Source organism: Pantherophis guttatus, chromosome 1 (genome assembly GCF_059756535.1).
Source record: "Pantherophis guttatus breed Tessera chromosome 1, ASM5975653v1, whole genome shotgun sequence".
In the NCBI taxonomy this organism is placed as follows: domain Eukaryota; kingdom Metazoa; phylum Chordata; class Lepidosauria; order Squamata; family Colubridae; genus Pantherophis; species Pantherophis guttatus.
Window position 1 is genome coordinate 79,782,937 of NC_142063.1, and position 16,654 is coordinate 79,799,590.

The 16,654-nt window shown below is 34.2% G+C and overlaps 1 protein-coding gene across 8 annotated transcripts in view; it reads right to left on the reverse strand.

The window, feature by feature from the left end:
- Positions 1 to 602: 602 nt before the first annotated feature.
- Positions 603 to 16,654, reverse strand: part of LOC132710712 (uncharacterized) — a 110,458-nt gene continuing 94,406 nt past the window's right edge. For 4 of the 8 annotated variants that reach the window (XR_015729560.1, XR_015729561.1, XM_087876971.1 and 1 more), the window contains exons 4-6: positions 9,729 to 9,795; positions 7,796 to 7,960; positions 604 to 939 (exon numbers count right to left, since the gene is read on the reverse strand). Coding sequence is in view for 2 of the 8 variants with exons in the window: in XM_087876971.1 (XP_087733097.1) it covers positions 7,827 to 7,960; positions 9,729 to 9,795 (201 nt within the window). In the remaining 6 variants the exon portion in view is untranslated. Of the gene's footprint in view, positions 940 to 7,795; positions 7,961 to 9,728; positions 9,796 to 16,654 lie in introns of all 8 variants that reach the window. The other 4 variants (XR_015729558.1, XR_015729557.1, XR_015729563.1 and 1 more) reach the window with 3 other exon arrangements.

The window sequence follows — 16,654 nt, forward strand, 5'->3', positions numbered from 1 at the left end:
CACTCATTGCAGGAATATCTGAAAAGCTCAGGAGAATTTTCAATCAACACAACATACATGTACGCCTTAAACCCAAGAATACATTAAGGCAGAAGCTTGTCTACCCCATAAAACATCCAGTCACAAACTGAGCAATGTGATATGTGCAGTGCAATGAGACGTGCAGATCTATACATTGGTGAGACAAAACAACCACTTCACGAACACATGACACTACATAGGAGAGCAAACCCACCAGGACAAGATTCAGCAGTTCATCTGTATTTGAAAGACAAAGGTTACTCTTTTGAAGACAGCAAAGTCCACATTCTAGATAGAGAGGACTATTGGTTGAAAGAAGAGTAAAAGAGGCCATTTATGTTAATATTGAACAGCCATCTCTCAACAGAGGAATAAGACACCATCTGTCCTATTTACAACACAGTCCTTTCAGCAGTTCCAAGAAGATTCCACCCCATTTGCATTCTGATACAAGTGACCCTGAGAGCATCGATAAACTGCCAAGTGGCCTCAAGAGGTCTCAGGGAGACTGCTAAGACCAAGACGCCTGCAAAGAAATATGATCCTTCCAATCACCATCACCACCATCCTGCCAGAATTGATGCAACTTCTTGGATGAGAAGCAAAACGTCTTCTTCTTCCTCAAGGAAAAAACAGTCCAGCTGTCTTTTGAAAAAGCACCTTTGAAACAACTATGACCTGTATGACTGAGAATCTCCACACAGATCCTTTATAAGATTTAAAAGATTTAACTTTTAAAAAGTTTCTTTGACCATTTTTTCTGTGCCTACTGACTCATCACTTACTACTTAGCAAGATCAAGCAGAGTTGATATCTTTTTCCTTCTTTTATCCTTGTAGAAAAAACGTCTAGAAGCCCAGGAGAAAGCAACGGTGCTGTTCTTTGTTCCTTTGTTATGCATATACAGAAGGCTGCTGGCTGAAACAATAAAAAAGACCATAGGACTATATGAATATCACACAGATGCTACCATATTTAGTCTGTAAAAATCCAGAGGACCACCAGGATTCAAAAATCCAGAGGACCACCGGGATTCAAAGGGATAGAAGACACAAACACTTTACACTACTTAGTTTCTGCTGCCCTACCAAATCGTAATATAATAAAACACATCTTCACAACGTAACTTCTTTGTATTTTTAAATGCATCCTGAAGCTTGATATCAATAGGCCACAATAGCATGTACAAGATGTACATGCAAATCAAAGTTTAACAAGATAGTCCTTGTACAGCAACCACAGTTGGGACTGGCAATTTGGGTATTAAGCAAAACTGTTACTGTGCTTATGATCTTACTTCAGGTTTCTTTCGATTTACAGAGCTACAAAAACTGTGAATATGAGGATGGTTAGCAAAGTTACTTTTTCATTAAAAAGTTAGCAAAAAACTACCCTCAAAAATCTACCGTATTTTTCGGGGGTATGACGCACCTTTTTCTCCCTAAAAGGGAGTGAAAATTTAGGTGCGTCTTATACGCTGAATGTAGTCCCGCCCACCCACTGGCCCCCACCCTTTGGTCTTTGCCTCCCAGCAGTTTACCTCCTTGCAGCAAGCAGCAAGAAGAAACAGCTCGTTTCAGCTTCAGCACAGCCTAATTAGCACAAGTTGATTTGGATTGGCCTCCAACTCTTAGCTGTTTTGCTCTCAGCTGTTTTGCCCAGGCCTCTGCTGCTTGCTACAAGGAGGTAAATTGCTGGGAGCAGAATTTTTTTTTCTTGTGCTAATCAAGTTATGCTGAAAACGAAAATGAAAGTAAAGCAGGCTATTTGCTGTTTGCTGCAAGGAGGCAAAATTGCTGGGAGGCAGAGACAGATTTCTTTTTCTTGTTTTCCTCACCAAAAAAGGTAGGTGTGTATTATAGTCCAGAGCGTCTTATATTCCGAAAAATATGAGTTAAAATCTCAAGGCAACAGCCTAATCTAAGTGTATTTGGAACAAGGCTGCTTGAAACAGTCAAATTTTGCTTCATTTCTTAGAACAAGTATTTGCTCCAACTTAAACTGGAGCAATACACATTGAAATACACATTGTTTCTTTCAGCAGAAGATTTTGAGCAACCATTTTTGAGGCTAAAACATTTGGCCCTTCCTTACTGATGATAATCTAGCACATTTCACCAATTTTGGTGATTATTTCTTGGGAACATCTGATCATAAAGAACGATATGTTTGTAACAACTGAAAACAATGCAGGGTTACTTGAAGTGAATATCTTGCACAAAAGAAAATGTACCAATACTCCATGATGTCTTGAGCAAGATATCCCGTGGAAAAATCTCTGTGACTTAAGAGCTTAGATCATTACAGTATATATATTATCCTATGAGGAACCAGTTTCGTTAAGTAGCAGTAAAGATACACCTTAGGATATTGCACTGGATGTTCCTACAATAATTTATCTGACTCCTCCTTTCTTTCAGCAAGTAGATGATATTGATTTGCAAGGATTTAGAGCGTATCATGATGACACTCAACTTTATCTTTCTTTCATCAGGAAGGTGTAAAGCTGCTCATCATCTCAGAAAGGTTTGTTGTCACTTGAAAGCATCAATGAATTAACTAGTGCCAGGAAACCAGACTGAGATACTATATGGCTTTATGATTTTTAAGTCTGCCAGCTAGGGGAATGGAAAAGGACGAACAGGACAGCTGTGATGTAGACAAATGAGAAGAAAGACAGTTTTATTCTACAATGAGTGCATATGATTTCACTGAACAAATTGGCTTCCTTAGCCACAGCTTTAATCCCTGCAGCTGGAGTCAGGCATCTTTGTAGAACAGGAGAAAATATGCACATTGATGTTAGTTTAGGATGGGTTTATGCTGATAGAAAGTAATATCAGACTCACAACCTGAGTGAATTGTGCTTGTGTTGACCTTTCTCTCCTTGTTAGAAATAAAGCTGAGTGATTTCTCAAATTGTAGGAATTGGCACTTATATCAGGACAATAATTATTGTCTTGTAAAAAATGAGAACCTGTCAGAGTGTTTACAGCGTGACTACTATTTTGCGACAACCCAGGAAAAAAATACAGGACACAGAGATGTGTCTTACAAACAGTAGTTTATATACAAGACTTCTATATACATACATACATGTGGTAGGCACATACCAGGCAAGCAATCAGTTTTCAACTCTACACGGAGAGCTACAATGCAGATAGAACACAAGTAGGAGAGCGATACATGAGAGAAACGCCCTATAATGGCCTCCCTTATATAGACAGCTTCTTAAAGCAGCAAAACCCCTGCTAACTCATCCTGGTCCACAGCCTTACAGTGGCTGATCAGCTTTAAATCATCATTACCCTGACAGAACTAGATTCTTTTTTTTTAAACTGCAAACTATGCACGGCATTTACCTACTGCAGGGATACCGGAAACACAGGTATGAATCTACAGGTAGTCCTCAACTTACGACCACAATTGAGCCCAAAATTTATGTTGCTAAGTTAGAAATGTTGTTAAGTGAATTTTGCCCCATTTTATGACTTTTCTTGCCATGGTTGTTAAGTGAACCAGTGCACTTGTTAATAATATGGTTGTTAAGTGACTCTGGCTTCCCCATTTACTTTGCTTGTCAGAAGTTGCAAAAGGGGATCACATAACCCCAAGAAACTGCAACCGTCATAAATCAAGCATCCAAATGTAAATCATATGATCATGAGGATGCTGCAACAATAGTTAAGTGTGAAAAATGGTCATAAGTTACTTTTTTCAGTGCCGAAGTAACTTCACCTCATGATCTGTTGTAAGTCGAGGACTATCTGTACTTATGACTTGGCATTTAGTAGTTGGAGGTTTGCCTGTTGCTATAAATTTAAGCGAACATAATGATGTCTGCCAGCAGAGGGGAGACACATGGCAACAACTCATAGGATTTTTTTTTTTAGTGAAGGTTTTTAAGTGTATGGAATATCTTTCCAAAAGAAACTCATCTGGTGCCGTTTTATTTTATCGTGTTCTGATTAAAATAGCTTTATCCTATTTTTTTCTTCTAAAAGGTTACGGAAAGCATTTTTAGGCCCTACATTAAGAACATGATCATTGCCAAATATTTAGGTTTCTTCTTTGGGAGGCCAGTGAAGTTGCTTTTTATCTGAATATTCTGGCCTTTTAGCTTTTATAATTGTTCTAGCTAATGCTTCCTATATCCTTCGCTAGAGCAACCATCATGCCTTAGTAAAATGTACCAGGTCAGTAAGTATGTTCTGAATTCAGATTAAGTCTTAATTTAGTGCTATTGTGTTATATGTAATTTTAAGTGCCTGTTGTGGCTCCGTTACCTGTGTCATCTGGCAGGAGAGGAGTCCGAGAGTGAAGGAGAGGAGTTGGCAAGTCCTCCTCTCCAGGACCCTCCTCTTTGGCAATGCCTTCGGTGTCTGCCGAAGGGCCAGAGGTAGGGCCGGGGCCAAGCACGTCCATGCAGCCACAGGTGGACAGTGATGAGAGTAATGCGTCTTGGCTGGATCCACGCCAGCGTCGCAGAGATAAGCGCGCGCAACAGAAGAAAAGGCGTGCCCGAGATTAGGCTGAGTCACTGGACCACACCCCACAGGGTACAAAAGGGAGCGTGGTGGCCAGTCAAGCCTTGTGATGAACAAAGCTGAAAGCTTCCACGCCATTCTGCATTGCCGGACTTTTGCTATAGACTTTGGTGGATTATCTTTGGACTTGAATTACTCTGTAATTATTGAACATTTTACTTTGATGTACCAGAAGCGGAGAGAAGTTCTCTCTTCCCTTCGTAAATAATAAACTCTTGGCAGGCAGCCACGAGATTGCTGCCAAGTTCCGTTATCATAAGGAAAAGGATTTTGTTGGCTGGTTTGGTCTTTAACTCTTGGTCGTCTGTTGGTGTGTGTACGTGTGGGATGGGGACAGAACAGTGCCTCCCAGCAGAATGGACTATTTGCAATTCAGATTCTGCTTTCTTTCTACATCCACTAATTTGTTATACTGGATTCACTGGAACAACTGGAAATATAAAAGAGGGAAACTCCTTTTATTTAGACAGCTACTTGCATCACAAGGGTGTCAATAAATTAGAATAATGTCTGAAACATTTGTCTCTCACCACGTCTCCCACTCCCTTTAAAAATTATGGAGGAACCCAAATGAGCTTTTGTTTGTATGGGTTATAGTTACTGATATTTACTATGTGCAAAATTAAAATTGACATATTTGCTGCCATACTGATTCTCATAATTATTTGATGGCATTTTAATATTGTATCATTTTCCAAGAACTGAGAAAATAATTTTGATCTTGCACAGCACCGAGAGGGTTTGAGGAGGTACCCTAGGCATCCATGAACCACACTTTGATGCTTTGCTTGAATGGAACTTCATCTGAAATAAAGGACTTGAATTTCAAAAAATTGGAAATTTGCAGGGAAATTGAAACAGATTTATTAGAGTTTTAATTCTTCTGATACAAAGCCATTTCCCTACTTTATACAGATGTGACCAGGAAGGCCTTTGTAAGCTCCAACTGGTATATCTTAAGGCAGGGCTGTCAAACTCCAGGCCCGCAACCCAGATGTGTCACGTGCTGGCCATGCCCATGACCGGATTAGCAAAAGGGGGAAAAGTCCCGATACGTCACATGATGACGTGAGCTGGACACCTATTTTAAGAGATTTGTCTAGCCAATTTTATTTTCTAAATCTAAACCATTAACTTTATAAACAGCTTCTAATGCTTGTTTCTTTTTTAAAACATCATTTTTAAATCTTACTATTTTTTATTTGAAAATAGGTATTCCTCCACTGACTAAGAATCTCTACGCTTTTACATTTAATTTTTGATTTGAGCATTTTTAAACTTAGGCTAATTTTCTTTACCACTTAAACATTTCACAAATGATGTAAAATAAGAAGAACAACCTAAAACAGATCCAGTTTTTCGGGGGGGAAAACCTCCTCAAGGAAAATATTTCTTCCTAACTTTTTCTAAGTTCTGGGGACTTTTTCTAGATTCTGGGGACTTCATATCTCAAGTGAAACTAATCACTTTTAAGCATTCATCATTCATATTTTGTGTAATGCTGCATGGCCGATCGTGTCTTTTCTAAATCTAAGTCAGGCTCCAAAACATTGCTACGGTACAGAGAATGCCCATTTAGAGTACCAACAAATTGTAAATCCAAATTAGTACAATGCAGCATCCAAAAATACCGCAATGAACCCACATTGGAAAAATACAGAAGACACGTTAATAATCCCACTCAACTGATTCGCTCCAATCGTGAAATTCCAAGCAGCGCAGACTGGAAAGAAAAAAGGGGAAAGCGACTAATCGATAGATGTATACGCCGATAAATAACGCGCAAAGCCAACACGAAGAAGAAAAAATACCCACAAGGATGACAACCTGGAAAACCAAACAAAAATACCGAGCTTCTGTTAACGACACCAAGCCAGCCAGCCAGCAAATAAACAAGATCTCCAGCCAGCAAAACAGGCAGGATCACATCTGCATCGGCACCGGAAAGACGCCTAAATCAATTCTTTTCTTTCTTCCAACGCACTTTGCTACTTAATTAATTGCGACCTGTCCTGAGACCTATATCACTTTAGTTGTGCACACTTTGCTGCCCTGGGATTTGTGAAAAACGAGCTTTTATTAGAGAGAATAACGCCATGAGTCCCGTCTGCAGGCAGCCATTGCAAGAGGAAGCGGGAGGATTTTACGACATCTCCCAGCATCCTGATAGCCTACAACTCCCATATTGCACTTGCTCACCGCCCTGGTTAACCCTTTTCTTACCCGCAGTTAACTTTCTGCCACCAAACTCCACAGTCCATTTTAACTACTGTACTTTGTCCTTTCCTCTCAGTGCCAGCAGCTGGCACGGGAAGATACCTTAAAAAACATTCACCTGCCGGAATCCAACACGCACGCATGCATCCCTCACCACTACCACCACCCTCACAGGACTTCCAAAAAAATCCCTGAGAATTTTAAACAAAGAATATATATCATTGCTCACAAATAATAATATTAGCAATAAATATTAGCAAATAATAATAGATCTGCAACTGCAATCATCAGCAGTTTAATCTGAATGGTTTGTAGTTTTCTTATTTTTTTTTCTTGCAAATCTCAGAAACTTTTTATACATAATCCTTCTGTGCACCTTGGAGAAAGAGAAGGAATTTAGAGTTCCTAATTAAACCTGATCACACTAGCAATTTTTAAAGTAGTCAACTTTCTTTTTCTGATTCAGAATATTTTATCCTCCAATATAGCAAAAATAAAGATTTAGGAAAAAATAATCTCAAAGAAATGATTTCTCTGCACAACAGAGAATTATATATTCCAAATATTTGTAGGTTTACAAACTGTTTTTCAAAGACTTTTGAATTAGATAAGCCAACAAATTAGTTTTATAAACAACAACAAACAAAAAGTGCATCCTGAAACTATGTATTTTAAAAGAAACAAAATAGGTCATGAAGTACATCTTTATAGAGTGGCCTTAACAATTGTAACTATAAAGGGCATTTATTTTTTTGAAAAATATATTTCTTATTTTGAGTATCAATAAAATATCATTGCCTCTCCCAAAAGAGCCAATACAGTTATTATAGTTTGTGCTGCAATATTCACTATTACAGGGCTAGAGTTTTTCTTGACTTTTAGTTGCCTAATATTATAGTTACATAAGAAGTGATTGGTCAATGCTTTCTAAAACGAATTCGAACATCTCAAATCAATCTATTTCATGCAGTACTTAATTTTGTACAAGCAGTTGAAGCATATTTACTTACTGTCAATGTAGCTTTTTCTTCTATTTATCATTTATTTTAGCCCATGAAAGCAAAGCAAAGCAGAATAGTTTTTCTTTCTTTCTTTCTTTCTTTCTTTCTTTCTTTCTTTCTTTCTTTCTTTCTTTCTTTCTTTCTTTTTTTCTTTCACAAAGTGCTGCCACGCATCTGAGTAAATTAAAACATTTCTATTATGCTTTCAATTTTAAAGCAGTTCTTTTTCCCCAAACTAATATGTAATCCCCCCAAAATTCAAATTCCTTGTTTTATCACACTGTTAATATGTAATATAATCTCCAAAGCCAATGCACGTTTTTGGTCAAATAACAGCAGTACATTTATTTACCATAATTTTTTGAGCAGTAGTTCTTTGATTATATACAGGAAAGATTTCAGTATTTCTATTTTTAAAAAAACCCTTTCAACAACTAGAGATATATAGCACATTTTTTGTTTCTGTTTTTTACTTTTAAACAGAGTAATAGACATTTTTTCATTTTAATACATGGGTTGAAGTCATGAACAGGACCACAGAACACAAGAACTGTAAATAAACCAGAAACATCAGAAACGTAGTTATACCATATTCAATATATAGCCATTAAATATATCTCTCTCTTGGGACATACATCTGCCCAATATATGGATGGACTTCTCATGTACAAGTATGAGTTTTTAAAAAAACACTTACTAAAATATCTTGATATTAGTATTTTAGTTAATTTTATCCCTACTAATATAATAGTTTAAAATTAAAGGCTTTAACACAGCTGTACATTCCTATTATATTTTTTTCCAAAGTTTCACAAATAAGAGAGCAAAGACATCATATGATTTTTACATATAAATAAAAGGGGGAGAAAATATAACATGCACTTTAAAGTACAAGCAATTTCATTGTCAAGATAGTTTAAAAATGGAAATTAAAAAGAAGAGTGAATATTTTGGTAAGGTATATTGATAGGATTTCCTGACAATCTTTATTTTCAGCTATAATTCTTTTTGTTTCTTCAATAATGTAACGGAGACCACTAATTACACTTTCTAATATATTTTAGAATGTAAAATGTAAAATATTTAGAATATAAAATCTCTATTTGAGATTTATTTTCCTAATATAACTATCCATAAACTTCAAATGCTAGTAATCAGAATGTTTTATTATCAGAATAGAATAAATAACCTATAGTATATAATCAGCTAAGCTACTCGGGTGCAACAAAGCATTCTACTCTCAACTACTTATCCCAAACTGTTAAATATGGCACAAAATAATCTGTAATATTAAACAAGTAGGAAATGCTAAGTTTGTAATACAATAATCTTTTATATAAGCTAAATTCTGTATTGTAAAATTTGCTTTTATGGAACAGTACTGCTATCAAACACAGCAAATCGAAATCATTGCATCATAACCAATTTTCAATGAATTTGTTTTAAAACAATATTTAGTCAACTTGCTGGGAATTTTCTACATACGGATCCAACAGAATTGCAAAAGAGACATTGCATATATCCATTTCATTAAAAGTTACAAAGGAAATATGACTTGTAGATAGTGTTGCTTCTCGAAGTAATCTATTGAAAAATTGTAACACATCTTTACTGTTAAGAATTATGTTTATAATTCCTTTTTCTACAATCTAAAGCTACATTCCACTTAAATGTTTGCATTCTGAAATAAATTTGAGTTACATAAACACAGTTTCAGGGTGCTAAGCTCTTTTTAACTTACATTAAACTGTTTCACTTACTTGTGATGCATATTTTATCATCCTTAACTAGTTTGAAAAATGCTGAAACATTTTACAAAAAATGAAACAGATTTGCATAGCTTAATATCATAAAAGTAGCGAATTTAAAATTAAAGAATTATCGTACAACTATTTTTTTTCAAATCAAGAAAATATTTAAATAATAGTAATACAGAGTTTACCTGTAATCTGCCTACATTTTTTCCCATCACATACTGTGAAATGATTGTCTTGAATATCTTCTGTAAACTGAAAGAAATGTAACAATAAATTTTCCAGATAATCAGCTATAATACAGGAAACCTATATATGTTTAAAATATGACCAGGACTTCAAAAGGTTTAAAAATGCTACTTCCAGGAAGAGAGGGAAATGAAACCATCAGAGTGCTATTTAGAAGATATTTGAAGAACATATTTTTTTAAAAAAAATAAGTTCAATGACTATTGAATCTATGTATCTATGCAAGGCCATGGAAAGATGTGTTCATCAACACAACCAATACAACTTTTTGTTTAAATTATACAGATTTTAATTTTCTCCATTTTTTTTAAAAAAAAGGTATCACTGAAACATATTTGAAAATAAAAAGTCTACAAGATATCTTTTTTACCAAGCCGAAAAAAATCCTTTTTTTTTCTTAAAAAAAACCCCAATGGAATATCCTGTTGATAATTGTCCTTTTGAAGAAATACTCATTCATTTCCAAAAACAGCTCTTAACATTTTAAATAATGCTGCATGAATACTACTATAGAATCTACTTGCAAAAAAGTTCAAATAATTCAGCTTAATTTTTCACCATAAAGGCATTTTTTCAACATCACTATATATCTGCTATTTTCATAATTCTTTTTTTTTCTTTTCCATTTAATATCGTATTACTTAGGCAATAGATGCACACTATTCCAAGGATAAAGGCCTATATAGGGCCATTTAAAACTCAATTTATAACAAATAATCAGTACCTTTCTCTTTTGCTTTAGTTTTGTATTAAATTGACAAATATCTTTACCTGAATCTGTGAAGAATGAACTGAATGAGTAACACTCTTTGTTTTCATATAATATCTTTGTGTTTTGTTTAGTTTGGACAAGAAATATGTCCTCCAGGAATTGAATTAATAAATATTCTCTAATTTAAAAAACCACAACAAATCAAAATAACTCCTCTCCTCATGTTGGCTTATTAAAATCTCCATACAAAGCTATTATAGGTTGCTATTATAGGTATAGCAGAGCTAGTTTGAGGGTACCTATAACTTTCCCCAAAAGAGAGGAAGCTCAGTTTCATAATTTTAGAGTAAATATAATTGACAAAAGGCCTGAAGTTCTAAGGTACAGTTCAAATTCTCCCACTTGACTTGGGCTTAAGAAATATTTTCTTAATTTTCTAATATTACAGAAGATATTAAAAATCAGATTTACATTTAAATGTTATTTGCTAGGGAGTTTGATATTTAAGGTAGAAAGGTTGGAATATTCTACTTCTAAACCATTTATTTCTGCTACTGTTGCTCCATAGCAGCTTTGGGTGTCTTAATTGTTTACTTTTAAATTGCTTTCAACGTATTCCTAAAAATTAACAATTACATTTATGCTTGCTATTTTTTATTGCTATTATTTTTTAAAAAAAATTTCATTTATACACATGCAAATATTCTTGTCTCAATAAAATCAGTTACCACACAGCATTATGTGTGAATGAATTTCTAGTACCCAAATTTTATCCTAATACACATCTGACTCTATTTAAAACAGACTTGCTTTGAGCATGTATCAAAACTGATTATTTCAAATTCCCTTTTCTCTAACTTTATACAAAACACTAGAATTAAGGTGAGTTAGGTTATCTTTTAAAACCCTATAGCTGAACCCATTTAAAAAATGTACAGTATTTAAACTTCTTGCACAAAGTCAACCACAATTGTGAGCTTAATTAATAAAATCAGAGTGAGGATTGCTATTTTGGTCATATTGTTTCTCTCTCATGCCATGTGCATACATTATATAAGAAGCACAGCAGTTTAAAGAGCATGATTTTAGACTAGTGACAAGTAACAAAGGCAAAACATGCCATAGATCATTACCAGATTTAAATAAACTTGTGACATTTTTAGGAGCCTAAGGTTTGTTCTCCCCATACCTGTTTTATGTTTCAGGTTTTTTTATCTTTATTTTTAAAATTTGGAAAACAAGCAAACAAACCCAATAGTTCTAGTTTCAAAAATCCTGATTAAATAAAGATGCAATGAGGAGTAGCTCTAACTCTTGGATCAATGGCCACAGAGAATCAGGATTCCAGAGAAATCTCTTTACACAATTAATTCCAAGAGTGCAAAGCTAGTGCCAGAGGTTTTCTTGGCAATGGGACTTAGGAGAAAGTCCCAGATGGGCTATTCCAAATCCAAAATTTTGAATTCAATGCCTATAGAGATTCTTAGCCATCCAGGTCATGGTTATCCCAAAGGTGCTTTTTTTCAAGAGGCAACTGGATTTTCTTGTTTTTCTTTGAAGACATTTCACTTCTCATCCAAGAAACCTCTTCAGCTCTGAAGAAGCTTCTTGGATGAGAAGCGAAACATCTTCAAAGAAAAGAACCATCTTCAAAGAAAGTCCGGTTACCTCTTGGGAAAAAAAGCACATTTGGGATTTTAAATTCACTGCATCAAAAGTCCCTCAATACTTTAATCAATATCAGACTAAAAAAAACAAAAAAACTAAACTAAAAAAGAGTCACTTTGGGGGAGGACATATAAATTTAATAAATAAATAAAAACAGAAAGCAATATTAAAGCAATGAGATCTACTGGAATATAAAACTATACCATCCTTTCCCAAGCTTCTTGTTTTCCAACAAGTTTTTACATGCAAATCTCCAGAAACAGGCTTTTAGGCCAAGCTCCAAGATCAAATTGAGCACCTGAAGAAAGCAGACTTGCTCTATTAATGCTTGGTGGAATTAAGGAACCACAGGCTTCCAAGAACACTTCTTAATCTTAACTGGAAAAATACTACATTTTTCATAGTGATGACGATAAAATGATTTTTTAAAAAAAATATAATTTGTATTGAGAAAATTTTTAACAAAGTAAAAACCATAAAAGAAAAACAAGAAAAATAGAAAATACTAAAACAAAGAAAAAGAAAGGAAAAGGAAAGGAAAATAAAGATTATAAAGCACCTTCTGATCTTCTTGACAGTAGTTAACACATACATTTATATTTTTCCCTCTCTCTCTAATGTTACATCATAATTTTCTCTTCCCATGTTTAAATTCATAATTACAAGTTACTTTTTCTCTTTTTTTTTTAGCAAAATGTCCATAAAAATTTCCAGTCACAAATAAATGTAGCTGTTGATCGTTCTCTAATCAAACAAGATAATTTTGCCCCTTCTGCTACTTCTATCATCTTCACTAATCATTCTCTGTTGTGGATTTTTCAGTCTTGCCATTTTTGCACATATAATGGTCTTGCATGAGATATCATATATAAAAATAGTCTTCCATGACTTTTTTTAATTGACTGTCCATTAATTCCAGCAAAAAAAAAAAAATGCAAATAAAATTGAGCTGCAATTTTGATTGTTGGTTTCATCCTAGATTTTTGTGACTAGTATATAATATAATATAATACATTATTTTGTAATTAAATAATATTAAACAAAGTAGTAGGGGCATATAAGTTTTACTTATTTCAGGTTTAAAATAATCCGTCTGTCATTATCCACAATATAGCTCAGAACTAATCTTGATGGCCTCAGCCTTATTTGATCTTCCAGGATGCTATGAAAATGTGGCTTTTCCATCAAGTTTAGAGTCAAATTGTTACCAGAGTATAATATATGTGCTTTTGGAATGGCAAGTTGGTCATGAAGCACATCAGTTATTCTATTATAAATAATCTGAACAGTAGTTTTTGTCTTATTTTTATTGGTTTTATGTTTACCCATTCATTTGTTTAAGATGGGCAGACATTTAAATATTCTAAATAAATAAATAAAAGTGCATGCAGATAATAATGACTTAAACAATAATAACTCAAATTGTAAGTCAGTAATTGGAATTTTTTTAAAAAATAAATTAATAGTAAAAAGAGGAGGAAAACAGAATATAAAGTCCGCTGAAAATATCCAGTGAAAAAATATGGTATTGTAGCCCTGCCTAAGCCTGGTTAAAAATGTTTGTGTATCAGAGCCAGCTTGGATTACCAGCTACATCAGTTTTTCTTAATACAGATCTGTCAAATTGTTCTGGACTACAGCTTCTATCAGCTTACCCAATATGATTAATGGCCTAGATCAGGGGTGTCAAACTCAAAGCCCGGGAGCCAGAACTGGCCCACAGAATGCTTAGATCTGGCCTGCGGGGCTACCCTAGAAACTGCAATGGACCGGCCCGCGGTGCCCCTGCCAGCGAAAACGGGTGCCCCTCCCAAGCTCTGTTTTCATTGGCAGAGGGTTGCAGGAAGGCGTTGCAGCTAAAAACGGAGCTCAGGAGCCCATTTTCACTGACAGCATCAAGAAGCAGTGAATTCACCCCCAACATGAGTGACGCTGAGCTAGCCACACCCCCTGGCCATGTATACCCCCCACCTGAGGTCAAGCACAACCCTGATGTGGCCTTCAATGAAATCGAGTTTGACACCCCTGGCTTAGATTGTAAGAATCATAGTGAAGAAGTTATAAAAACAGTGGTGGGATTCAAATAATTTAACAACCGGTTCTCTGCCCTAATGATTTCTTCCAACAACCAGTTTACCAAACTGCTCAGAAAGTTAACAACCGGTTCTCCCAAAGTGGTGCGAACTGGCTGAATCCCACCACTGTATAAAAAGCATGAGATTGGCAAATAATAGGTTAGAATATTAAGCCTGATAGCAACTTGGTATTCCAACCATGAAAACCTAATTTACAAAGCTTTATAGCAGACAAATCAAAGAAACCATAATAATGGCTTGGAATAATGTCTAAAAACTATTTTGGTTTGCAAATCATTGTTTAGCATTTAACATTTTGCATGAATTTATCATCACAAAGTAATTTTATTCTTCAAAACAAAATTAAAACAAACTTTACTGCAGTAATGAACTCACCTACTTCCCAACATAATTTATTAATCACTACATATTTGCAAGATAAAAATAGTGCTTTAACTTTTTTAAAAGGAGCAATAATTAAATGGAGGAGTTATCAGATTTGGGTAGGCCAAAATTAATATTTAGGGGATAGTGGAAGTATAATGAAATGTGTTGTATTTCTATATTCTATAATATACATCTATGTAAATAGATTTTGGATTGTTCTGTATGTTGAGAAAATTTACTGGACTATGGAACTTCAAATTTTTTCCTCTGAAAAAAAATCAACAGAGCCCTATTGCAACTTAAAAGCTAACAAAATCAATTGTGGGATTTTTTTAGTTATCTGAAACAGTAAACTAAATTACAAAAAATACATTTTATCTGTGAAAGCTTATGACATAACCCGTAGCTTAAATAACTCATATGAAACTATAATGTACACTTCGTTGGCTTTGTTTTAGTCTATGCAATGTTTTCCAAAGGTTTCTAATTTTGAGACTAAGGCAGAACTAGATTTCAGAGTTTTCTGGTTTCTAGTCCAGTGTCTTAGCTATTGTCAAACTCATCCTTCATTGAAATATTTACTACAAATAAAATACTAATTTATTTAACCTTGGTTATTGAATAAATATAATAGACTAGGTTTTTGGAGCCATAATTCTAAGCCAGAATTAAGGAAACCTGAATTTTTATATAACTAAACCATCTACTGGGCTATAATATTAAATTTAATTTTAGATTAGTTCTTCCATTTTATATCAGTGTCTTAAATGTGATACCTGAAAAAGTAATTAAATTATTTTTGGTAGAGTTACTCCTGCCAAAGTTTGTAAAAGAATCTGGTATAACATATAATGCTAAACTATATATTCCAATCATAACTTGATCAATACACTGTAGGGGCCTGATTCTCATGTAATGGTATAGTTGGATTCCCACTTCATATGATAAGAAACTAAACAAATCACATTCAGTGAAATTATTGATTGGATTCACACATTATCTGAACCATAATATAATTTGCTTATATGTGATTAACCACAGTCCATGAATCAAGCCACAGTAATCCCAAAGGTGCTGGATTACTGAGAATCTCCATAGACATCAAATAAACAGTAGTTTAACATTAAGTACAAATTATCTCATGAATCCAATATCCTTAAACAATGATATGTTATTTAGGAAATTGAGTTCCATTACTACACTGCAGACCTTCCTGTATCTTTAACATTTAGTTCATGGAAGCAAAATGTACTGCATTTTAGATGGGATCACAGATATGCCAAGCCATAAATCCTGGTTTATAAATCAGAGCAAAAATATGCAAAGCAATTGCATTGACATTGTATGTGAAGTATTAGAAGGCATGTGATGTGAATTAGTCAGTGATTCCAGATAATTTTGTAATATTTTCCCAAGTGGAATATTTAATTGATAGGAGTTCCTTTATTATTTTGATAGTTCTACTATTAAGATGCCACTACATTTTTTTAAAAAATGGTCCATCTGAAATTTCCAGCAAGCTAGAGGTAATAATGGTCCTAATGCAGTCAATGGTGTTAGATTTCTTTATACCAGTTTGTTGGTATAAATACATTACTCATATGTAAATTCATTTGATTCCAATTAAAATTAAGTATTTCCTCTGCATTAGGATATATTGGTTTTGAAAAATTTACTATTTTTGGAAATACTTTTTTGAACCACAAGCAATCATTACTGAAATGAATGGAATTCTCAAAAGCAATCTTCAAAATAAAGTGATATGTTTATGAAAGAAAAAAGAACTCACTGTTATTCTTAGAATCCTAGTTTATGAATACAAAAGAATTAGATTTCATAAAAAGCAGGAAAAAAATCTATTCTTAAATTTATTTATTTTTTAAACAATGTTATTCCCATAATCAGGATCTGATGATATTACTATCTGATATATCATATAATCTGAAGTATGAGTTTGGTTGATTCAAAGCCATATATTTCATATTTAGTGAAATGATCACAGTCATTTGAACAAATACTTTCA